The 26,233-nt window shown below is 38.1% G+C and overlaps 1 protein-coding gene across 4 annotated transcripts in view; it reads right to left on the reverse strand.

Annotated features, from left to right (window-relative positions):
* The window catches only part of LOC140463166 (solute carrier family 12 member 5-like), a 1,088,806-nt gene that overhangs the window by 305,992 nt on the left and 756,581 nt on the right, over positions 1 to 26,233 (reverse strand). For all 4 annotated transcript variants that reach the window (XM_072556937.1, XM_072556936.1, XM_072556940.1 and 1 more), the window contains exons 2-3: positions 20,686 to 20,780; positions 8,204 to 8,335 (exon numbers count right to left, since the gene is read on the reverse strand). In XM_072556937.1, the coding sequence (XP_072413038.1) occupies positions 8,204 to 8,335; positions 20,686 to 20,780 (227 nt within the window). The remainder of the gene's footprint in view (positions 1 to 8,203; positions 8,336 to 20,685; positions 20,781 to 26,233) is intronic.

A 26,233-nucleotide genomic window follows, 5' to 3' on the forward strand; every position in this document is an offset into this window, starting at 1 on the left:
TCAGATACAGAATTAGCCCATGTCTAAATGGAGAAAGACCTGGACAAAATTGAAGCCTTTGCCGATAAGTGGCGAGTAACACTGGCACCACACAAATGCCGAACAATAACTATCTCCAACAAGACAGAATCTAATTATTGTCTATTAAGATCGAATTGCATTACTAACACTGAATCCCCCACTAACCAACATCCTAAACCTACCCATTGACCGGAAGCTAAACTGGACCAACCATATAAATGCTACTACTGGAAAAGCAGGTCAGAAGCTGAAGACCTACTTCCCTAATCTTTGTCCATCATCTACAAGGTACAGGTCTGGAGTATGATTTAATATTCCTGCTAACCCTACACCTAACTGCTCTCCAACAACATTCAAGAAGCTTGTCACCATCCAGGACAAAGCAGCCCTCTTCATTGGCACCATATCTGCTACCTTCAATAAACACTCCCTGAACCATCATCACACACTAGCAGCAGTGGATGCATTGCAGTAACTCCTCAAAGCTCGACCATTGTACTTTCCAAACCCTCTCTACCTTTAGCACCCAGAAGGACAGGTTAGAGTTACATTGGAACATCACCATCAACGTGTTCCCATATAAGCCAAGCATGGAATGGTATCGCTATATTAATGTTGTTTACACTGTTGCTGGGGCAAATTCTTGGAACTCACTTTGTAACAACACCTTTGGTGACCCTACACTCCAAGAACTGCAGCAGTTCAAAATGACAATTCACCACCATCTTTTCCAGGGAAATCAGGAATGTGCAATAAATGCTGGCGTAGCATGTGATGTTCAGATTGCCTTTTAAATGAATTTTAAAAGAAACAAAAGAAAATGCAACTTCCCAATCACTTCCATTCCTGAGTTCCTTGCAATAGTTTGCCTCAGATTGACAGTTTTAACGTTGGAACTGGAAAAAGAAATCCCCTCACTGTTTGCACTTAAAATCCCCTCTCATTCTTTTCACTTGGATCCACTATCTCACACAAACTAATCCTATTTGTTAAATATAGGTAAACCATCAGAACTGGAGCTAATTGGACTTCAAACTCTGTGGGGAATCCTTAAGCATGAATGTGTTTCGACCAGCATTTGAAAAATTGAAAATGGGGCCAATTATTCAGATTTACCATGGTAATTATATTTACATATGAATTGCAAAACACTTCATTACAAACATTTAAATCAGTAAATTTGACCTTGGAAAACAAAAATTAATTGGGTGGTTGGGGAAAATGTGATGATAATGTTGCCACTCAGTTACACACTTCATTATCCATTAGGTGACATTAATACCTGGAAAGAAAAACACCAACTCTCCTGTTAGTAGTACTTCTGCCAAGTGTTAATGACAGGAAATAGGGAGGGGACCTGCAATGCTTTACAATGTCCTGAGCTTTGCAGATTTTATCTAAAGGATCAGAGAGACCATAAGACCATAAGACGTACGAGCAGAAATTAGGCCATTCAGCCCATTAAGTCTACTCCACCATTCAATCATGGCTGATAATTTTCTCAACCCCATTCTCCCACTTTCTCTCCATAACCCTCGAGCCCCTTGATACTCAAGAGCCTATCTATCTCAGTCTTGAATATACTCAATGACTTGGCCTCCACAGCCTTCTGTGGCAATGAATTCCATACATTCACCACTCTCTAGTTGAAGAAGTTTCTACTTACCTTTGTTCTAAAAGGTCGTCCCTTTACTCTAAGGCTATGCCCTCAGGTCCTAGTGTCTCCTACCAATGGAAACATCTTCCCAACATCCATTCTGTCCAAGTATTCCATATGTTTCAATTAGGTCCCCCTTCATCCTTCTAAACTCCATTGAGTATAATCCCAGAGTCCTCAAACATTCCTCATATGTTAAACCTTTCTTTCCTGTGACCATTCTCGTGAACCTCCTCTGTACACACTCCAGGGCTAGAACATCCTTCCTGAGATATGGGGCCCAAAACTGTGCATGATACTCCAAATGTGGTCTGACCAGAGCCTTATAGACCCTCAGAAGTACACCCTTGCTTCTGTATTCAAGTCCTCGCAAAATAAATGTCATCATTGTGTTTGCCTTTCTAACTACTGACTCAACCTGCAAGGTTACCTTGAGGGAATCCTGGACTAGAACTCCCAAGTCTCTTTGTACTTCAGACTTCTGAATTTTCTTCCCATTTAAAAAATAGTCCATGTCTCTATTCTTTCTACCAAATTGCAAGACCTCACACGTTCCCACATTGTACTCCATCAGACACTCACCTAACCTGTCCAAATCCTTCTGCAGCCTTATGAAAACCAACTGTCCCTCTACCTATCTTTGTATCACCTGCAAACATAGCCAGAATGCCCTCAGTTCTTTCATCTAGATCGTTAATGTATAAAGTTCCTTGCGGAACACTACTTGGCTCTCAGCTGCCATCCTGACAAAGGTCTTTGTGTCCGATTCTCTGCTTTCAGCCAGACAGCCAGGCTTCTATCCATGCTAGCACCTTGCTTTTAATACCACGAACCGTTATGTTACTCAGCCTCCCGTGCAGCACCTTGTCAAAGGCCTCCTTGAAGTCCAGGTCGATAACATCCATTGGCTCTCCTTGACCTAACCTGCTTGTTACTTCCTCAAAGAATTCTAGCAGATTTGGCGGGCATGACGCCCCCTCCCCCCACCCCCTTGATGAAACCATGCTGACTTTGCCCTATTTTACCATACACTTTCAAGTATTCAGAAATTTAAAACACGAAAAAAAAGTATTATTTACTGCATTATCCAAGATATTTCTTGTTGCTTGTTGATGCATTGTAATACCATTATACAGGTGAAAAAAAACAGCTAGATGGAAAAGGGATGGATTTCCTTCATTAATAAGCAGTTCACCGAGCGAGGAGATGAGAGCTGGAGTTATATGACCATTTGTCAAGTTATTTCCCAATTTCATCATTTGATGTTCCATGTGAAATTTATTAAACCAACACCACAATCCACCCTTCACCCCTCATGGACTAACAGTTTATGAGGCTGCTATCTTTCAGGCAATTAGGAACAGGAAACAAAAATTAGCTCAACCAGTGATGGCCATATGCCAGAAACCAATTTTATAAATAAAGAAGGGGAAGTTCTTTTTGTCATTTGTAGCATCATTGCATATTTGTTAAGATAAGGTTGAAAGAAGATAAAGGTTTCCCCCTTACCATATCATAATTATTAGTGGATGCTATTTTAAAAACATGCAAACAGGCTGCTTTTTATTATAAGTTTGGAAGTTGAACTCTTTGCAAACGCAGCTAAATTGTGTCAATGCCCACCAATTGTAGGAATCCTTAATTCTAATGTGTAAAATTATCCTCACAGTCAAATGCGAGCAAATAAATAACAATTCCTATGTGGTCATCAGTGTTAAGGAACAATTGGCATCAGTGCTCATTGAGCAGCAAAGAAGAAGTGGCAGACATTTGTAACCATTTGATCATGTTAAGGTCTCTCAAATTCCTCCCCTGTGCAATAAATAATATTTTGGCAATATGATGTTTAATTGGTGCATTGTCCAAAATATTTTATTCCTTGCACAATTATTTTTCATGGTTCTCTTTTTAAACCACTGGTGAGAGTAGAATGCAGCTGAAAATAAGGCAGCTGGATGGCATGGCTTATTTATCACTGGGGACCAGAAAGCCTGGCAAACTCCACTAGAAGATGTGAATGCTGATGTTATCATTAACACTATAGCACTACAGAGTTACACAGTGCATAAACAAGGAGTTATTCACTGTAAATTGATGGGATAATAGATGGATCTGTCAATGTAAGGAGAAACACAGATATGAGCTATAATGGAAAGTAATCACAAGTAGACAGGACCGCCATGAACACCAAGCAGTTATCTCAATCAGTGTATTTGATTCCAGAGCAAAAGTTGCTGCTGTGTTTCACCTGCATCATCTGTGTTCAGGTTGCACCAGTTCTATGGGAATCAACGCCTATTCACATCATTCTGTGAATGGAAACACTGTTTTTTAATCAGAGCTGAGTGCCCTTTGCTGAAATCAAGGAGCCAGATCGAGTCCTCAAACTGTTCTTATTCCATTCTGTAATAATCTCACTCCAGGCTGTTACCCTAGACAGAATTACTATTCAGGAAATGAGGCATCATTGAACATTCCAAGAATTGCGAGAAGAGACCATTCCTGCTCTAAGCACCTGTTAATGCGATCATTTAGAGACTGAAAATAACAGAAGAATAATGTCCAACACAAAGGCAGATGGCAAGTTATATTAGCCAGGTACATCTGTGTCACCTTTCACACTCACAGACTGCATAACCCAACAGTTGTCCATAAGCACAGTTTATCTAAATACCTAAAACAAAAAAGGCATTATGACTAATAAAAAGAGTGCACATTACAAAAACTCTTTCTGGCTTGGTGACTCCAAAAACATTAATTAAAAGTCACAGGAACATTAGTATATTGGTAAACACATAGCTATTCTATCCTTCAAAACATTTGATTTACTCGTGGGAGGTAAGTGTCTCTGGCTCGGCCAGTATTTCATGCCCATCCCTAGTTGCCCTTGAGGAGCTGGTTGTGAGTTGCCCTCTTGAACTGCTGCAGTCCATTTGGTGGAGGTACAACACTGTTAGGGAGGGAGTTACAGGATTTTCATCCAGCAATACTGAAGGATCAGTGATATATTTTGAAGTCTAGATGGCAAGTGGCTTAGAGGTGACTTACAGATTGTGGTAATCCCATATATTTGTTGTTGCCATGTATACTGATGCTCACTAACCACAGTGTGTACTATCTATAAGATGCACTGCAGAAGTTTACCAAAGATCTGTACACAACACTAACAAACCCATGACCACTCCCCTCTAGAGGGACAAGGGCAGCAGAAACATTGGAACCCCACCATCTGCAAGTTTCCCTCCAAGCCATTCACCAACCTGACTTCAAAATATATTATTGTTCCCTCACTGTCATTGGATCAAAATCTGCCATTCCTGTAATAAGGACATTGTGGGTCTACTTACAGCTGTTCAAGAAGATAGTTCACCTCCACCTTCACAAAGGCAACTAGGGATGGGTAATAAATACTGAGCAGCCAGTAATGCCCACTTCCTTTGAATGGATAAAACAAGTACAGCATCAAGTCTGACATTATTTTTATTCATTCATGAAAGATATACATTGCTTGCTAATCCAACATTTTGTCATATGTAGGCCGGACCAGGTAAGAATGGCAGATTTCCTTACCTGAAGAACATGACTGAATGAAGTGGGGTTTACAACAATTGACAATGACTATATGGTTTTCATTGGGTTGTTTTTATCGGATTCAAATTCCACCATCTGTTATGATGGAATTCCAACCCACTTCCTCAGAACATTAGCCTGGGGTCTGAGACTGCTAGTCCAGTAACATTACCATTATGTACCAAACACTCCTTTCACTTAAAACAATGGCAAATGCAGCAAGAAATAATAATATTACAGAGACCACATTTTTCATCAACATCTTTGATACAAACAATGTTCTAATTGATTTTGCTCTATTGCAACTACAACACTCCCATTTTAGACAAATAAATACACTCAATTGACATCACATCCAAATCTCATTTTAGTCTGTATTTAATATTCAGACCCATTTGATTTCATTACATAATGTCTTTTTTACTTGCTATTTCTACATGCTGAGGGTTGGTATGCTCAGCTGGCTGGAAGGCTGGTCTGTGGTGCAGATGGACATCAATGGACTAAAATCAGTTCCATACTAGCTGAGGTCACCATGAAGGTTCTGCCTTCTCAATCTCTGTCCCTCACTTGTGACATGGTAACTCTTAGGTTAAAGTGATCACCAAACATCTGTCTCTGATGAGACAGCATCCCTCTACAGAACTGTGTCAATTTTACTTCCTTTACTGCACACTATGAATAGCATTTTGCCAGTATTACCACAATTCATCTTATCAAGGTTTGTTATTTAATTTATTTTAACCAGTACAAGGCCTGCACTGCAAACAGACATTAATTCCACAGCAGGAATTGAAGTAATAAAATTAGATGTGACCAGCGATCAGTGGTTAATAGAGACTAAAATTGTGCTAGTTTTTTGATGTAACCTTTGCTCCCATAGAACTCATTTCTAAACTAAACAGAATATCCCATGAGCAGCTACACAGTCACAAAGATTTCCAGCACAGGAAAATGTACTTTGGCCCATCAAATCCATCCAGTCAAAAACAGCCACCTTCTAATCCCATTTCCCAGCACTTACCCCATAGCCTGCATGCTTTAGCATTGCAAATACACATCTAAATACTTTTTAAAAGTTACAAGTGCTTTTGCCTCTACCACCCCTACAGACAGTATAATGAAAGTAAATGTCTAAAATTGCATTTGTTGATACATTTATAGATGCAGCGCAAACAATGGCTGTGGGCCAAGTGCTGGAAAATAAGATTTAAATAGTTAGGTGCTTGTTTTTGACTAATGTAGACTCAATGTGTTATACACTTCTGTGACCTTATAATCATTCACAACTAGAAACTTGGCACAGGCACAGTTCATTCAAGTTAAAAGATGTTTCTAACAAATGAAGTAACCATTTTAAATCACAATACGTGATCCATCACTTGTAAACAATCTGATTTGAATAACTAGAACTTATCTTAAAAAATACAGACTGTTGCGAGTTATATTAATGTCCAGTATTCAGTTACTTACTAAACAATAAAGACATTTCTAAAGCTTTTAAAATATGCCGATTAGTATTTTTTTTCACACAATAGTGATCTGACAAGTTTCCTTGAAAATCCACAATATGGACAGTTAGTAAAAATGTGGAATAGTGATTAGTTGGTCTTGTGTCAGGCACAACACCACCATATTCTGAGCTTTAAATTAATAGTGTGCTGAAAAAACTGGAAGGCTGGAAAAGATGGCCACCCAAGGTCTGTTGACTTCTTTTGTGGATCAGAATCAACCCCCCACCCCATCAATTTAAAGAAGAAACAAAGAACATATTCTCAATGATGGGATTCAATGCCTTTCTCCAAATCATATGAAAGGGGTATTATCAGATTGAATGGGCGATTACAAAACAAAGACAATGACTATGTCAAAACCTCAGGTGTGTTAACTCACAACAAAGAATGTTAGAATGTGGAGTCAACATGAATGTCCTATTTGGAAAAAATACTTGATCAGGTAAAAAAGAAACTTGTATGGAGACCACATGTTTCTTTTGCTTAAAATATCAGCTAGAACTGTTTGCAAGCAGTTCCATGTAAAATATCAGTTCAAACCTCAGAAACAAGCAGACAAAGTATGCAAACTGTTCCAGTTTAAATGTCACCTGAGAACTCAACTCTTGGCTATTTGACTGCTATAAACTTCACAATGATTTATGAACCCTTCACTTTAAAAGCTGCTCATTTCATTTTTAAGTCATCAGTCCATTTAAAAGAACTCAGGCCAATCCCATGGGAGACCAGAGATCAGAAATCAAAGATTGAGATAACTGTAATATGTGAAACTGCATGACATTTATCTGTATTCAATCTTTGCATGCGTGTGTGTGAGCAAGACCAAAGAGTGTGTGATTCTGCGTAAGTTATGGATAAATGTGTGAAAGTAATAACCTACTTTATTTTTAAAATTTCCAAAGCCTTCTGCTGAGTTTTAGCTAGGATATACACTCAAAGAAGTAAAGAAAGGGCACACTCATTTTGAAACAAAACATTATCTTGTGCATTATGAAGGAGAGGGATGTGGTTATTCTGGTAAGTCTGGCTAACTTCCAGATCAATGTTTTCATAAATGAAACCAAAGGATTGCAGAAATTCAATTCAAGTTAGAATAAGTTGCTTTTAAAATTCCATGATGTTTTAACCTCATGTTGGGTTAATTGTTCTGAAGTTCAAGGCATTTTGAAAGAAGAGACGAGAGCTTCCACACATTATAAACATATTTGGGATTGGTTTAAATATAAAGTGCCAAAAACTTGAAGTGAATTTGATAATACTCCTTGAAATCATTTTTTCACCACACTGAACCTTTGATGTTCAAATCACTTAGCCTCACAATGGTTCACAGAGGAACACAGTTGTTAACTGACTCCACTGGGTAATGTTTCCACAAAATATAAAAGCAATGTAAAAATGGAAATATGACCACACTGTAACTCTTTGTCGCTTTTCTTTTTACCTTGACTTGCTTTTTTCTGGTTCCTTCATTGTTTTCAGCCTCTTCATGTTCTTTGACACCCTGGGGAAGATTGGTGTAATTGGCTAGTCCACTGAGAAGGGACGATACCATTGGACTGGTGTCCATTTCCTCCTATAAAGCAGCAATGACAGAAAACAAAACAGTGAATTTCATGCAATGTGAGGATAATACCAATTTTGTGTTTCTGCAATAGTTAACACTGCAGTACTGATCAATAAGGACATGACAAAATTCTTAGAATCTGAATGCCATGCTTGCATATATTGAGTATTAATATTACTCTAACAATGTGAGTATTATAAAGTCAATGTCCAAAAATCTAATATTATGAATTAATTTGTGACATTTGCAGGTCCAGTCTGACACTATTTGAATCTCAAACCAATTGAAAGTCTCTGTAGTACGAATGACATAGAAATAATAAAGAATAGTCAGTATGAGAAGCTAGGCACCAAATGAAGAAGCAGATGGTAAATATTTCTGGATTATTACCTGAGCCACATACAAACTGGCACATAGAATACAAACTAAGAGAAATTGTGCATGGCTTAGAGATTAGTATGGGACAAGTGGGTTCCACTTCATGGGCCACTGATGTCAGTACTGAGGAAAATGGAATCTGTGCCAAAGGGAGTGTCTCTACCTGATCCACACAGAGTCCACAGCACAAGTATGTAAGTAGAGAGGATTTTAAAATAAACAGTGGAAACATGGGATCTAATTTTTAAAAATGTGGTAAGTCAAAGTGCAGAGTAGAGATGATAAAGAAATGTATTAATAAAAGGAGTACAAATCTAAGAGTCAACCAACAGATAAGGCTAGAGGTTTGGAGCTGCATGCTGGCTCAGTGATTAGTACTGTTGCCTCACAGTGCAAGTGACCCAGTTTCGATTCCACCTTCAGGCGACTGTCTGTATGGAAGTTATATTTTCTCCCCATATCTGCATGGGTTTCCTCAAGGTGCTCTGGTTTCCTCTCACAGGCCAAAGATATGCAATTTAGGTGGATTGGCCATGCTATAGTGACCAGGGATATGTAGGTTAGATGGCTTAGCCATTATAAATGGTTACAAAACAGGCTACAAAAACAAAAGGATAAGACAAAAAGTTCTATATATGAATGTATGCAGCATTTGAAACAAGGAAGACGACTTGAGAGTGTTGATCGAAATAAATAAACAGAATCTGATAGCCACTACAGAAACATGGCTGCAGGATGACGCGGATTTAGGCCTGAATATTGAAGCTTACAGGAAATTTAAGAAGAACAGGAAGTTTGGAAAAGGGGATTTGTGACTCTGTTAATTGACAATGATACATGCACAACAGAGAGGGATACTCAAGTTCAGGAAACAAAGATGTTGAACCGGTTTGGGTGGTGATGAAAAAATAATAAAGTATAGGATGTTTTCGGGATAGGTTCTTAGAACGGAACATTCAAGAGCCACCAAGAGAACTGTACTAAGTTTTGTATTGTTCAATGAGATAAGATTAATTAACGATCTTTCAGTGAAGGCACCCTAAGTGGCAGTGATCATCACTGCCACTGCAGTTCCATTTACCTGTCCCTTAGCTGGCCTTGTCTGTTTACTGTAGTTAGTTCACTGTTCAGTTTGTTAGTTCATGAGTCACTTCACGGTAGCACTCTACTTCTATGCCTCATAAATATCCTTATTTTATTTAAAAGCATTAATCTTAGACTAACTCCCTTGAACTGAAAGTAAAATTCAATCAATAGACAATAGACAATAGACAATAGATGCAGGAGTAGGCCATTCAGCCCTTCGAGCCTGCACCGCCATTCAACAGCTAATAGCATGCTGGCCTTCATAACAAGAGGAATTGACTATAGAAGCAAAGAGGTGCTTCTGCAGCTGTACAGGGCCCTGGTGAGACCACACCTGGAGTACTGTATATAGTTCTGGTCTCCAAATTTGAGGAAAGACATTCTGGCTATTGAGGGAGTGCAGCGTAGGTTCACGAGGTCAATTCCTGGAATGGCAGGATTGCCTTACACAGAAAGACTGAAGCGACTGGGCTTGTATACCCTTGAGTTTAGAAGACTGAGAGGGGATCTGATTGAAACGTATAGGATTATGAAAGGATTGGACACTCTGGCAGGAGGAAACATATTTCCGCTGATGGGGGAGTGCCGAACCAGAGGACACCACTTAAAAATACGGGGTAGACCATTTAGGACAGAGATGAGGAGAAACTACTTCACCCAGAGAGTGGTGGCTGTGTGGAATGCTCTGTCCCAGAGGGCAGTGGAGGCCCAGTCTCTGGATTCATTTAAGAAAGAATTGGATAGAGCTCTTAAAGATAGTGGAGTCAAGGGTTATGGAGATAAGGCTGGAACAGGATACTGATTGGGAATGATCAGCCATGATCATATTGAATGGCGGTGCAGGCTCGAAGGGCTGAATGGCCTACTCCTGCATCTATTGTCTATTCTCTATTGTCTATTGTCTATTGATTGAATTTTACTTTCAGTTCAAGGGAGTTAGTCTAAGATTAATGCTTTTAAATAAAATAAGGATATTTATGAGGCATAGAAGTAGAGTGCTACCGTGAAGTGACTCATGAACTAACAAACTGAACAGTGAACTAACTACAGTAAACAGACAAGGCCAGCTAAGGGACAGGTAAATGGAACTGCAGTGGCAGGTATTTCAAGAAGCACAGTATAAATACATTCCAAGCAGCAGATCGAACATGGATGATTAACTCAACATGTTAAAAATAATACTAAATTTACAAAATAAGCAGATCTTTACACAAAAACAGGTAGTAGGTCAAATGATTATACAGAACATAAAGAGCAACAAAGAAAGACGGAAAGATTAACAAGGAGGAAAAATAGAATGTGAGAAAGCTAGCTAGAAACATATAAACAAATTATAAGAGTTTTGGTAAATGTTTTAAAAATGTTAATACAATACGCATCTGTTCCGTAGAAAAGGAGCATGGAGAATTAATAATAGGGAATAATGAGAATAGAAATAATGAGATGGCAGATTAATTGAACAGGTATTTTGCATTGATCTTCACAATACAGGAGGTACAAGTAACTTGGCAGAAATACCGATAACCCAAGAAATGAAATGTACAGGGTAATTCAGGAAAATTGCAATCACAACATTTTCAATGTGATAATTTATTGTTATCTAACAGCTTTCAAAAAAGCTGTTGCATGTGTGACTGTGGACTTTGGATTCTTAAGGGGTGTGAAAAGTGACTTTTTTTGGATACATATTTGAAAATGTTGCATCTGTAATGTTGCCCATTTCTGGTCCAATTCTGATTGTGGCTTAGTAGTAAGGATTCAATTTCCCGGATTGTATGATAGGTCCTCGCTTCAACTAATAGTTTATTTTGAAGAAAGGTCTGCACCTTTTTCTGCCCACAAATGCTGATTGAGCCACTCAAGTGGCAAGTACTCAGTTGAGCCACTGATTGTCACATAAGGCTATTGTCAGAGCCTGGTGGCATTGTTGAACTGCACTGCTCCTGGAGATGGCTTCTTAGCAGCAGACTGGGGAAACCAGTGCTCCGGGCAGGTTTGGAACCTCATCTTGCAGCTGGAGGCTGCTCTGCGGAAGGGCAATCCTTGAACATTAGTAGCATAGTTTTGATTCTATTTGTTACTGAGAACTGCAATTTGGATTAATGTTGACCAAACACATGTAGCCTTTTGTTGTACAAGTCACATTCATCCTAAATCACAGCAATTTAATTGCTCTTTCAACCCAGCAAGGTTTTTAATAAGCACAAAGAAATATCACTAAGTTGGCAAGTCTGACTTACCGTTCCTTCTCATCTTATTTAGACCTACATTACAGAGCTTATTTGTACTGAATCTTTTATCTATCTCAGTTAAATGTCCTTCTTCATCAAACATCTGTTTTCTGAAAACAAATTTAGAACTGCGTATATATTTCTCTTGCTGACAGAATACATTCTGACAGATAATGAGTACATTACTAAAACACAGCCATGAACATGTCAAAATCCGGGATTCATCTTACCGTTATTGGCCCTATTATCTTTCTTTCTATTCATGCGAACTGTTTCACTAAATAATGTTGTGACTTGAATGCTTAATGTGGAGAATGTGGCCGAGAGTGCAACCAATTTTTCGCTTTCTCATCTATTAAATCTGTTACTGATTAAGCTGAAAGATGCTCGTGCCACAGACTGGAATATGTCTCAGGGATTCAATTCCAGCATTTCCAGCTCAGGTACAGCACAATTTGATGGAATCTGTTTCACTGCTTATTCTTATCCAGTGTCATGCATTCCCCCTACTGCTCTGGTTGAGGTTTTTCTTTAATTTTCTTGGAAAAATTTAATTATTTTGATCAGCACAAAATTCATTTAAAGAAAAGTAATTTTGCATTTCAATTGTATCTCCACATATTAGCCAAGCTGTCCATCCTAGAATCAACCATTATCAGTCCAATTCTACCTATAACTCCCTGCATAACATTGATGGGTTCACAAATAAATTAGCAAAAAAACTGTTTGGCTTCCATTGGTCAGTTGATACGATCGATAAGTATAAAGTGTGGGTAATAGTGTCAAGGATGCATTGATTGTCCCTCTATACCTTCCTTGAGAAGGAACTTGTGTGTTGTCTATGTCCATTGCTGGTATTGACACATCCACAAAGGTGTTAAAAATGGAATTCCGGAATATTGTCTGAAAGAATATAGTGAATGCAACAGTCACCGAATTCCTCTTTTATGAATGGGTAAGTGAATATGAAAATGCAAAAGGTCACAAAAACATTATGACCTCAAGGATCTAACTTGTAGAACTGAATTGCAAATCACAAGTTGATAATAGTAATCTCTTTCAGTAATTTAAATTTTGGTGAATACACCTTAAAAAAGTTTCTGGGCTCTATATTGAAATGACCGATAATCGGGGTGCTTCAAGGCATCACAACTCAAAGCTGTTAAGGCATATTCAGCAAAAGCCAATTGAGTTCCTTCACTTGTTGCCCCCATTTTCTGTCAGACGATCATGAATTCTGTGGCCATGCCAACATGTCTGTACTGATAGGAGTCACTATGTAGGAATTATGAGTTGGAAGCCTGATGGTAATTGTTAAATTCTTGGATGACAAAGTACAGATGAATTAAACTTGGTTCCCTTTGCTTAAATACCACAGTGTGTATTGATGCTGTTCTTTGATGAAAATGCTGTGAACACATTAAAGTTTATCTTTACCCTTCACCTTCCAGTCATAATTCTCTTCTCACTATAACTCCAGCAGATATGGTTTTGAAAATCTAAAATGATATGAAATGGTTTTGAAAATGAAAAGTTCGTGTACTATTCATTGTGATTTATTAAATGTGGTTTGATTATTTCTTACATTAAATATTCAAGTTCCACACTCCCATCAAAGAAAAAGTGTTTTTAAGAAAACTGCAAATGTGCTTTTCTTCAAGAAATTGTGGCCTGAATTTGTATGGGCGTTTGGGCACATATCTGCTGTAGCTCAGGTGAGAATGAGCAACACATGGCCTGGAACTCAGTTAAGGCAATTCTGGGCCTCACTTGAAATTTCAGAAAGAACCTTATCATTCATTGTTGGGTACATTAGCATCATTAATAAATTTGGAATGTATTGTTCACTACTATTTTTCCTGAGAAGTTGGTGATTACATATCATTGCAGTTTTATTGTTTATTTGAAACAATTGAGTGCCTGACATTTTGAAGGGCATTAAGAGATGGCCCCATTGGTGTGGGACCTAGAATGTATAACTCACATGAGGCAATGATAACAGGTTTCCCCATCTAAAAACCACTTGTGTTTCCATTGCAACAACAGCCACTTCTACTAATATCAGTTAATTCAACTTTAAAATGGAGTAAAATTCCAAATTGGCATTTGAAAGCATGGCAGGAATTTGGATACTGTATTTGGGGTCCCCAAAGTCAAATGCATTTCGGAGTCCTGACCCAGTATCATGTTGACACGTGAAGTGGAAACAAAGTAAAGCTCTAAACAAAGTAGCCAAATGACACTCAGCTGGGGCTGGAGGATGGGGAGAGGGGCAAAAGAGAGGCAACGATTTTTAAACAGGAAGCAATAGCTTTAGTTGAGACTGCCAGTTTATGGGGAAGTTGACAGATGGAATATCGATAACTCATGGTAGAGCTGGTACCCATGTCTAAGGGGCTTCCTGAGATTTGCTTTATTTATTCAAGGAATGTGCTCACTTATTGCCTACCCCTCAATACCCTTGAACTGAGCCATTTCAGAGGGCCACTTAGAGTCAACCACATTGCCATGGGCCTGGAATCACATGTAGGCCAGACCAGATAAGGTTGATCACTAATGAACAATAAGGCTATTTACACCATAAGACTATCTTTTTAATTTTTTATTGAATCAAATTTGCTATTGCAGAACTTGGATGTCTGGCTGGATTACTCATCCAGGGATGTTATCATGCTCCACCATCTCCCAGATTTAGTGATCTTTCTGTTGATGAGGAGTACGTGGATTCTGCATCAGTGACCTCTCTGTTACCATTTGCCTTGATAGGTACACCTTTTAATGTCACTAATACCTTTTAGATTTAGGAAGTTCATTCTTAGTCAGTATACCCTACATAAACGGTGCTACCTTTGATCCCTTCTAAGATCTTTTACAACATCACTATCATTGATGGGTACCTGCTGAGTAAGTGACTGCTTCTCAGAACTGCTTGTCCCCACATTTAAATAGCTCATCTTCACATTTTGCTTCCTGACACCACCTGCAGATTTTGGGTTGAACTGCTGGGACTTATGCCATTTCAGGGTAGGTGTTTGAAAACTGTTCAGAATAACCTTAGTTTGGAGAGAATCCCAGCAGGAACAAAATACATTAATTGTGTCTTTAACATAAAGAAACCCATCCCAGATAAGCAGCACATTTTGAAGTAATTTGCATGCAGATTTGAGGGAAAATATGTTTGAAGGGCAGATTCACAGATTGGTCAAAAAGGTAACGTTTGAAGAGGATCTTAAATTACAAGAACAGGCAACAGAGATAATGAGAAATAGGGAGGGAATTTCTAAGCCCAGTACCTACAGTGAGTATAACTGCCAATGGTGGGTCTGCATAAGAGACCCGAGAGCTTGAGAAACACCATATCATTCGGGTGGGAGAAGGATAAAGAATATGAAGCCTGAGAACATGATGGGATTTGTATATGAGAATTAAATTTTTATTAACAATATCAGTGGACTGGCAGCCAATAAGTACAGGTGTCTAATGAATGTCATTTGTTTAAACCTGCTGATATTCTCCATTGCTGTGCTTTTAGGCTTACACTCCTGCATTGGCAAGCTATGTACCTGTCAGATGCTGACTCACACTCTGAGTCTAATTGTTTTTTGCTGTGGTAAAAGTGGGGCAAATGATAGAAGTGGAAAGTCCCACTGAGTTTGCAAATTACCAGATCATCTTCCAAATATTGCTGTATGTTTAAACGATTGATTCTAATGGAATGTCAATTTTGGAAGGTCTCTCGGTATTGCCAGCTGTTCTATTGATTTCAAGATCTGTTTGTTTCATCTTGTAATAGTGACCACATGCTCCCCTGGGAATGCAGAGACCTGTCCTCTGCATCTTTGAATTATTGGGTGACATGGTGACCTAGCGGTTAGTACTGCTGCTTCACAGTGCCAGGGTCCTGGGTTTGATTCCTGAGCGACTGTCTGTGTTGAGTTTACACATTTTCCCAGTGTTGGTGCTCCAGATTCCTCTCACAGTCCAAAAATGTGCAGGTTAGAGAGATAGGCTGTGTTAAATTGTTCATGGTGTCCAGAGATCTGCAGGCCAGGTGGTTTAGACATGGGAATGGCAGGGTTACAGGGATGGGTGGGTCTGGGTGAGATGCTCTTTGGAGGGTCAGTGTAGACCTGATGGGCTGAATGGCCTGCTTCCACACTCTAGGGATTCGACAGCAGATAACCAACATGCTGCTCCAGAACCTGGAAGCTTAGTTTTTGATCCCATTTTCTTCACTTCTTTAGCCAGAAAAATGCAAAGAAGTAAGTTCCGTGATGGGTAAGGAGAAGAGGAACAATGGGAGAAACTTATATTAAAAAAAAGCACAACTTTACTCTGGAGCTTTTTTTTTCCAAACATAAACTTCAAAGTACAAATGGGATATTGTGAGAATTAATTCAAAAGAGCATTTTACTGATGACTCAGGGGTTGGTGCACTCCATCATGGAATACTGAAGAAAACAGACCTGCTAAGTGCCAGATAAAATGACTGTTTTGTATGAGATTCATTTCTCTTTGCTCAGCTTTCACTGGGTGAGCTGCGATTAAGATTAATATCCTCAGGCTTGGAGGAAACGAATCAGCAATTGAGTCAATTTCTAATTGTTGGCTAGTGAACTTTGCTGATGCACTGGGATATACAAATAATCAGGTGACATGGTGTGATGTTCCAGTGTTGAACAACCTGTTAACTCAAACACAAAGAACAATCAAGGCACTAGAGAACAACCAATGACTCTATGTTGGAAGGTGAAAGCACAGGGAAAAAATGAAATGGAACCATGTTGCATTGATTACGTTCTTATTCAATTCAATATAGTTTGAACTGAGATGACTAAAAGATACAGTATGGCAGAGAAAAAGAACTTATTGGTCTGGTGGGATAAACCACAACAAGGTGAAATAATCTTAAAATTAGTTCAGGAAAAAATGTCAGGAAACACTTACTCAATGGGTAATGAAGAACTGGAATTAATTTCTAAGAAGGCTGCTGAGGTAATTAAAAGTTTCAAAATTGAGATCGATAAATAGGGGATTAAGAGATTTGAAACCAAGATGATTAGCGATTGGAAATTCAGAAATTAATCAATTGTGTGACTGGCCGTGGGATAATGTCAGTCAAAAGTGTTGAAGTATTTGATCTGCAGTGATCTTATTGAATGATGGAATAGGCTTGAGAGATTGAATATTTTCCTGTTATATTGGTCCAATTTTATTATTTCAGAGGTTCTACATTGGTTAAAGGTAAGTGTGGATAATGTCTGCCAAGATAATTTTAGGCCGTCAAGTGTTTCTTCAGGTTTCAAGTTAGCTGCCAGGCCTCAGCAGACAATTCTGACATAACTAATGGAATCACTTCAGGCACAGGTAACCTCACAGATCACTGATGGAGCGTGCCAGTATGCTTCAAGAAGCCTGTCTTACTTTTGATTTTGCTCATCTGCACTGCAATTCTGTTACAATTCAGTTCTGCTCCTGCAGTGCTGGGAACCAGAAACTAAGTCCCAGTGTGACCAGCAACCACACTACAGCACATTTGGAAAGAGACTTGAAAACAAAATTTCACAGAAAATTAGCTTACCCACCATTCAATTTCTTATTTTAGTTCTTCCTATGAAAATTGTGATTGGATTTGTTTGATCAAAATAAGAGATTAAAAAAAGAAAATGCTCTATTTTCACCCTGGAAATGCAGTATTTTAAAAACTCCTAACATAAATTCCTAATTCAGATAACTGTTGGCATTTATTTTTAATGGTGTACAATACATTTACTGGCACAGAATTTATTGACAGGAAGTAAACAACATACATCATTATTGTAAGGCATATCAATGAATAGATTGTGATAAGTAATAGCCCATGAAGAGCAAATGGTTATAAGTCATTGTGCATTTTGCACACTTTTGATAACTTTCCAAAAAAGCATCTCACTCTTGGCCTTCCTGTGAGTTTGACACAGTTCGTACATTTGTACATTAATTGGCCATTAAACTCACTAGAGTATGTTGCTTAGTAATTAATAACTCAGGCAATCTTTTATCAAAGCTAAATCAAATTCTCTGATACAAAAAAGAAGCAATTAAAAGCCTGGAATCTCATTATTTCAGTTTTCTGTTGGATATTTTATTAATATAATATTTTTCTTATCATTCCATTGTGTCTTTTATTGTCCTCTCTCTCAATCCAATTTTTCTTTTCCTTTCTATATCCCGTTCTGTACCAGATTCAATTTTAAGTTTTGCACTCTTATTCAACCACTTTATCAGTTCTTCCCTCTGTTTATTTATTCATTCTTAATTCTCATTGGTGAAAAATTGGATCCATTGATGTTGCTGCCATTCCCAAGATACCAAATACTCCATTGTTGGCAATATGAGCTGAGAAGGGTACAATGAAAACAAACTACAAAACAAAAACATTGTAAACTGAAGAGTGCAAGAAAATTACATGGGCAGTAAGAAAGGATATAAAGGACAGGAGGCAGTTCAAAAGAGATTTTCCTGACTAACTCTTGAGTTGAAACCATTTTTATTTTGTAGAATCCCTACTGGGTGGAAATAGGCCATTCAGCCCAACAAGTCCACACTGACTCTCTGAAGAGCATCCCATTCAGACTCACTGCTATCTCTGTATTTTCCCATGGAAAATCCACCTAATGTATATATCCCTGGACACTGTGGGCAACTTAGCATGGCCAATTGACCTAACCTGCACATCTTTGGACTGTGGAAGGAAGCAAGAGCACCCAGAGGAAACCCACGCTGACATGGGGATAATATTTAAACTTCACAGAGACAATCACCCGAGACTAGAATTGAAAATGGGTCCCTGTTACTGTGAAACTGAAGTGCTAATGACTGAGCCACTGTGTCACCCTTACATATCCAACATGGCTAAATAGGTCAGGCCTGTATTAATTAGAATTTAGAAAAATGAGATATGATTTTTATTTAAATATACAAGATTCTGAGGTGGCTTGACAGAGTAGATGTTGAGAAGATGTTTCACTTGTGGGGGGATCTTGAATTAGAGGTCATCATTAGAAAGTAAGAGGACACTTATTTAAAACTGAGGTGCAAAACAATTTCTTCTCCCAGACCCTAAAGAGTGCCTGGAATTCTCTGCCCGAGAGAGGCTAGATCAGTGGGCTGTGAGATTACATGTGTCTCAAGTGATTCCACTTAATTTTGTCAGGCTAAACGTCTGCTGTTGCCTGACAGCTAACTTGAAGCACTTGACTGTCTAAAATTAACTTAGACTATAGCAAGTATTTAAAAAGGAAATAGATGGATTTTTGAAATATTGGGGAATTATCTGATTCACAAGTGTCCTTGAGGAAGGAAATCTGGCACTTACCCGGCCTACATATGACACCAGATCCAATAGCATGGGTAAATTTACATTGCCCTCTGAAACGATTGAGCATGCCACACAATTCGAGAATAATTAGGATGGGCAGCAAATGCTGGCCTTCTCAATGATGCCATGAAAAAATAAAGAAAAAGTAAAGACTCCTCGCTCCAGCAAATTCTGGGTTACTCAACTGGTCTTTGCTTCACAGGGATGTTTCACACCATACACATTTGTTCAATTATTTCCTGCATCATTCTGCATAACAGTTTGGTTCTGAACTTCTGTCCAATTAATGAGCCATTAATGCATGAATCCAACAAGTTTGTAAACATAATGGAGAGCCTTAGGGTGGGGAATGCCATTTGGGCAAAGTTAATGATGGAGCTGCATAAACCAACCAGAATTGCACCTCAAGTCATATCTCTTAATCTGCTGCACTTGCTCACATTAATCATGAAGTACATCATTAACATGCCGTTACCTTTCCAACAAGAGCAGGCGCAATACCTCTGCAATTTAGTAAAGGTCAAAGGTCCCACCTGTTCCAAAGGTGTGTAATAGCATCTCTAAACAGGTGGATTAGAAAAATAGGTTTAAAAACACTAAATGCAAATGGTTCCCTTCCTGCACTCCCCAGACCTACCTCCACCCTCACCTTTTATTGCCCATAATGGGCTTTGCTTGGTCTAAATTGGATACACAGGTGTTTTTACTGGTGGTGGTTACTGGTTTTTTTAAAAAAGCAAAAAATATGTCACGGTGATTTTGGTGGTCGGAAGGCACCCAGTTGTGTGAGATAATACTTCTGGGTGAAAAAGAGAAAGTAAAGGCAAAAGAATGTTTCCACTCCAATATGATATAAAACTATAACCCATTTCCATGTTAGATAGCCAGGCACAAAGATAATATTCATGTTGCACTGTATTTAACTGAAAGAGGTATTAGCTGGTCAGTTTCAGACAAAGGATTACACAAGGGATTGAGATCAAAATGCACAAGCATTACTCTTCACAAACCAGTTCTAAGAATGTTGAGAGATAGTTATTTAACAAATTTGATGTTGAAACTTGACCTCAAATAAATACTCATGCTGAATTTTGAGCATATTCTGTTCCCATTCGTAGACTTCTGAATCCTTGGAGTAGTCTCTGCAAGACGACCAAGGACAAGGTAGCAGGGGGCAGACAACATCATGTTAACAAGAGTCTTAATTAGTCAGTCATTCAGACTTAAAGTCCCTGAAATTCGAGTCAGAATAACTCAGCTAGATGAATGGAAATTGGTGCTTGTTATAAATTGTTTTACATTACCTCAAAAAGAGCCATGTTTTTTCCATCATACTCTTTTCCTTTCTCAACCTCTGTGCTATTAATGAAGGGACTGCTCTCCTTGGGGTTTCCATCTCCTGTACAGACACAAACAAAACAAAAATGTGTTCAGGAGAAAGGAAAATAAGCTACACACATATGAACATCTAATCCACATTGCTTGTATGTATATAATGACTGCAAGTGAGTCTCATACACTCACCTCAAACTACATTCCAAAAGATTGATAGCCATAACAATAACTTTGTGGTTTAAAAATGGAAACTCATCCTAAGTACTTTGCAATGTTCGGATCAAAGGGCCCCTTTTAAAAACCATGCTGGGAATGGAATTGAACATATAGAAATCTGAGGTAGATTAAGTCAAATTTAGCAAAACTATGAGATACAATGAAGGATGAAGGATTTGGAAGAGAATTCTTCAAAATTGGATCATGACACGTGAAGCTTCTGTTATCAATAGTTAAACAGGGGAAAAGGAAGTATGCCAGGTTTAGAACAGTGAATGGTTTAATCTGAGATACAGGAGTGGAAGGAGCTGCACATGATGAATTATTTGAGAATAGATTGGGGTTAAGATTTTGAAGTTAAATTGGCTTGCAAATGGAAATCTGATGGACACAAATGGGTACACAGGCAATCTGTAAACTGAGTATGAGAGGGAATAGTATGAACTGTAGAATTTGGAGTTAATTGCTTCATGTACCATTTTCAGCTCAGGGTATCATCAAATAAATGTGATGTTGGGATTGTCGAGTGTTTCACAGATGGAGGAGTGAGGTAGGACTGGAAGTAGATGATAATGCATGATTTCAAATTGTGATTATATGCTTCATGCGAAATTTGAAACTCAACTCAGTGTTATACAGGACCGACAAGGTGCAAAGTGTCCAGTTTAGAAAAAGCAAAACAGATGTCCTTCAGTCTTCCAATTATTTAATTAGAAGAAGTTTTTTTACTCATATTTGACTGGCTGTCAGACAGTTTGGAAGCAGGTCAGGAACGGTGGTGGAGAGGAAAGCACATGTGGAAACTGATCCATATAGTAAGAATTTACATTGTAACACAAGGCATCATCATAGCATTGTGCATCACTTGAAGTGATTATCCAAGTGGTGACCTGCACTGTTATGAATCACATGTTAAAATAAATATAAGGCCATCTTTAGGAACCACAGGGGTGGAAGATTACACTCACTGCAACTGTTTTTGTGAAAGCACAGAACATATCTACACCTAATCCCCAGATCATTGTACACCATGACTGCTTTTATTTTAAATTAAAATCAACAGTGAAGAAGATTAGGAGAAGGGCAAAAATTGATGCAGATTTTCCCTTTGAATATTTCACACTGCTGACAAAGACGGATTTCAGCTATCACTTATTAAAAGAAAACGTTAGAATATTCAGTTATATTCGATTCTCTGAGCTTTCTGTGACTTGCACTACATTTAATGCTTCACAAAAGAGTTGACATATCTACAAATTATGCTGCTGAATCACTTGTTCCATCATTATCCAGAAAACCTTAGTGCACACAGACCAGATATAATGACTGAATCCTGTTGTTCAATGTGCATGCTTATTTGGTTCACTGTGAAGACCTTGATATTTGGTATTAGTTATGGCCATAATCTCAGGCAGTCTGCATTTTTATACAAATATTGTGGCCTGTGTTGATTGTTATTTGGTGTCATGTTTGTGCTGAGATGAGGAGACATAGGAATGGACTTGTAAAAAAGTCAGTGTATTTTTCAAAAGGATGAACACTGTTGCATTTAACATCATAAATCAATATACTAAAGTTGGTAAGAGTGAAAGATTCAATTCAAATCCAAAAATGGAATACAACAGAACCGTGGGTCTCATGTGAAGTCAATTTAAACACTCCACTAAATAATCATTAGAATCACAAACCGTTCCTTCCAGTGAATGTTTTGAAGGGGAACGAAGCATGAATGAAGGGATGACCTTGTAGCAAAAGCTTAAAATGAAACTTGATACATCTCATTGAGGAAATAAATTACACGCTCAGGCATCCCTTTTGTACACCTGAATTTCATGGAAAAGTAAAAAATAAAATTCCAAATGTCAATTTTGGAATCCTTATTAATAACAATCTGTACACAATCATTCATAACGTGATGCTAACAATGTTGAAAAATCTTTGCTAACTTTTGTTTCAGCCACTGCAAATTTGCTTTGAGTGCAATATTGCTTGTTACAGTATCCCTTCTTGCAACTTCAGGTTTAAAGTATAAATAAGAAATGCAAGGTATTTCAGTAGATTCTTTTCAGTATTAATTACCATGTATACAATGGAAAGCAGGAAGGTTATTATCAATACAACCGTTGATGGAAATGTAGTTTCTGTTGAAAATTGACTTGAAGATTTGCTTCCTAATCAGAAAAACTAGAGTTTTGGCTCTTGGTTTTAGAAGCTTTAAATTTGCATATCATGTTGAAAAAGCAGCAACCATCTACTGATGCTGATATATTCCACTTCCTCCCCCTGCAAACCCTGAGCTGATTTCTCTGCCACTGACAATTTGAAAGTTTTGCCACTTTATCCTTCATTTTTGACTTAAAGGTAGACAATCCCTGAGATCTGTTTACAAACGTGAATAGCTGTAACAGGGCAAAGTCATTATACGGAAAGGATGCTCATTTTGCAGTAAATAGGCCAACACCAGGTGTTGTACACCTCTGTTTTGATCAATCCAATACCTGTCTCTGTTTTGTCAGCTATTAATCTCCTGTCCTGTAGCTGGCGCTACTGCTACTCTCAATCTCAATATGACAATATGCCTCGCGGATAGTTGAGTATTCATAATATTACACAGAATATTGCTCATCATTGTATTAGCCTCTCAGATAAGTTGGTTGCCTATATAAAAACCTTGTACATTATGTGCAACTTTATAGAATATGGCACAGGAAGAATAAGTTGCAAAGACATGGTTTAAAGAGGCAGGAAACTTTAGAAAAATGGCAAAGTTGATATAGAACTATATATTGCTAGTGTATACTATTAACAGATATATGCTTCATATATGCTTCAAATGTAATTTGATAGAGAAACTATGTATTTCTGCTTGAGTTGAGACTGAATCCCACAGAATGATCAGTGATCTTAATATTTCATGACCCATGCTGGATACATTCTGTTCATTGCACCACAAAGTTTGGACTTTAGACTGGAAAGCATCAAGAGCTTCTTCAAAGACACAAGTATAGAGACTCCTGAATAAACTCACCTGGTACTTAAAGATTTTAGTATCCAAGATAAAATGTTTGAAACTGGTTATTTTCAGTATTATCACCACCAGCAAGTGGTACTCTAGTTAGTTCACTGCCATGAATTGATCTTTCTTTAGGTAATTAAACTCACTGGTGAGACTAAACAAAAGGAGCCCTTGTCTTAGATGACAAGATGGTTTATTGCATGATTGCAATAGGTACAGTTTACATTATTAGATCAGATATAACAAAGGAGGACTCTGAGAAATTTACTTCCATTGTGCAACTTGTACAGAATTCAAGTGATTCCCCCCCAAAGACTGTGTGATGTTGTCAGATTAGTTGTAACTTAATTGCTAACCATCCAACCTAGGAATCCAAATCTTCTTTTTGTTGAACTTTACCCTTAAGCAAGGAGAACAAATTCTGGCCAATAAATATCCTGATGTTATAGATAAAATGGGTAAATAGTTGTTTATTTTAGGATAAAATGCTTAAGCTACAGGTTGGATCACTTTTATTGTGATTTGAAAGACAAACTGGGATTTAGGAAACACACAATTTCTAGCAGGATCCCTACTACCATTGGTTTTTCTGCCACTGATTAAAAAGTACACATCTTATGAGCTACTTGATAAGCTAACCTAGTTCAGCAATGGTGAAGGGTGCTGACTGAAGTATGAATCAGATTGATATTTACTCACAGTCTCCATTTCGAATTGTAATGGTTTTAATAAATCAACATGCAAGTGAAAAATGCAGGCATTCAGTTTTACTGGGCTAATGCAAGTAATTATGTTTTTTTAAAGGTATACTAAATATCTTCTTATTTAATCTTCCCTCGTCAGGGTGAGTACACACAATACAGCCTATGTAGTACAGGTTGGGACATATTGATTCACTGTCATCATAAATGATTGTATTAATCATCAGAAGAGCTCTGCATTCTGCTTCACAAATCTGTTTGAGCCCATTACCATTTTGACCTTCACTGCCAAATGGGCATACAGAGCTCCTAAATAAATTGCTATGAACTAAACCGACTGATAGTATTGATCTTACTTCCCAACTCTTACGTTTATTCTTTTATTATGGTAACACTTTATTGCTTTTATTAATATTTTAATGCCTTTCCTGTTACAATGCATGGGGATCCAAAGAAGAGGGGGTGAATCCAGACCATACATTGATGATGGATTGACAGTGGCAAGAAGGCTTATTCACTTATGTCCTGTAAATTTGAGGAGCAGGCAAACTAAATACGTACCAGTGGGAAATACTATACACATGGAAAGCTCCTTTTGAAGGCTAATGTATTTTTCAGCATACTGATTTATTACTTGCTGTGGCAGAATCCCAGACATTGAGTCCTTGAATATTGTTAATCCAAGCACATTTCATATTTTCATCTTTATTGGAGCACTGTGAGGAACATAGCTATGGCTGTTCACTGATGTTTGCATGATTATTTTCACACACGAAACTAGTTAGGCAGCTAGTTTAAATAAACCTTCTACTTGTAGCTTACACTTAATAGCCTATATATTATGATTAAATGGTGTTTCCACTGACTGTTATTGAAATAAATATATTCCAAGAATGTAAGTGGTTGTGGTGTAGTGGAAGTGTGCCTATCTCTGGGCCAGGAGGTTTGGGTTCAAGACCCACCCACTCCAGAGGTGTGTAGTATTATCTCTAATCAGGCTGATTTGAAAATATCTCCAAGTATTATGCCTGATCACTTTCTTTTCCTCTTCCCACAGGGAAATCCTGGGCCTCCTTTTCACTGCACAATATGCCAGCTGAGATTGAACACTAGTGATGGAGTAACAGGACGCAATGCAGTATTCCAATGAGCAAGTGCATATGAGCAGCCTTTTTGATGTCTTGGTCCAGGTTCAAGGTTGAATGTGAGACGCTAAATTCAGAGCTGCTGCTTAGCATATTCTATCGATTACATATATGATTTTAAATATTATTGTCCTCACGTGCTATGCAGTTGACGGGCATTGACCCTATATTTGTGTTACAATCTTTCTCAGCACGAACACACTTCTTAATGTGCAGGTGGAATTACATCAACATATCTCACTGAATCCAGAGGAAGTTTAAATTGCACATGATACAAAACTTACCCAAATCTGGGACTCATTTTGGAGTAAGACGAATTTAGCACACACAATTCGACTACATTACACGATAATCAAAACTGTCGGCAAACACAGATTCAGATCTGCTGCAGTCACCAGTGCAAATGAGGTGTAAGGTATCTGTTCTATCACATCTTCCG

Source organism: Chiloscyllium punctatum, chromosome 37, assembly GCF_047496795.1.
Source record: "Chiloscyllium punctatum isolate Juve2018m chromosome 37, sChiPun1.3, whole genome shotgun sequence".
Classification (NCBI taxonomy): Eukaryota; Metazoa; Chordata; class Chondrichthyes; order Orectolobiformes; family Hemiscylliidae; genus Chiloscyllium; species Chiloscyllium punctatum.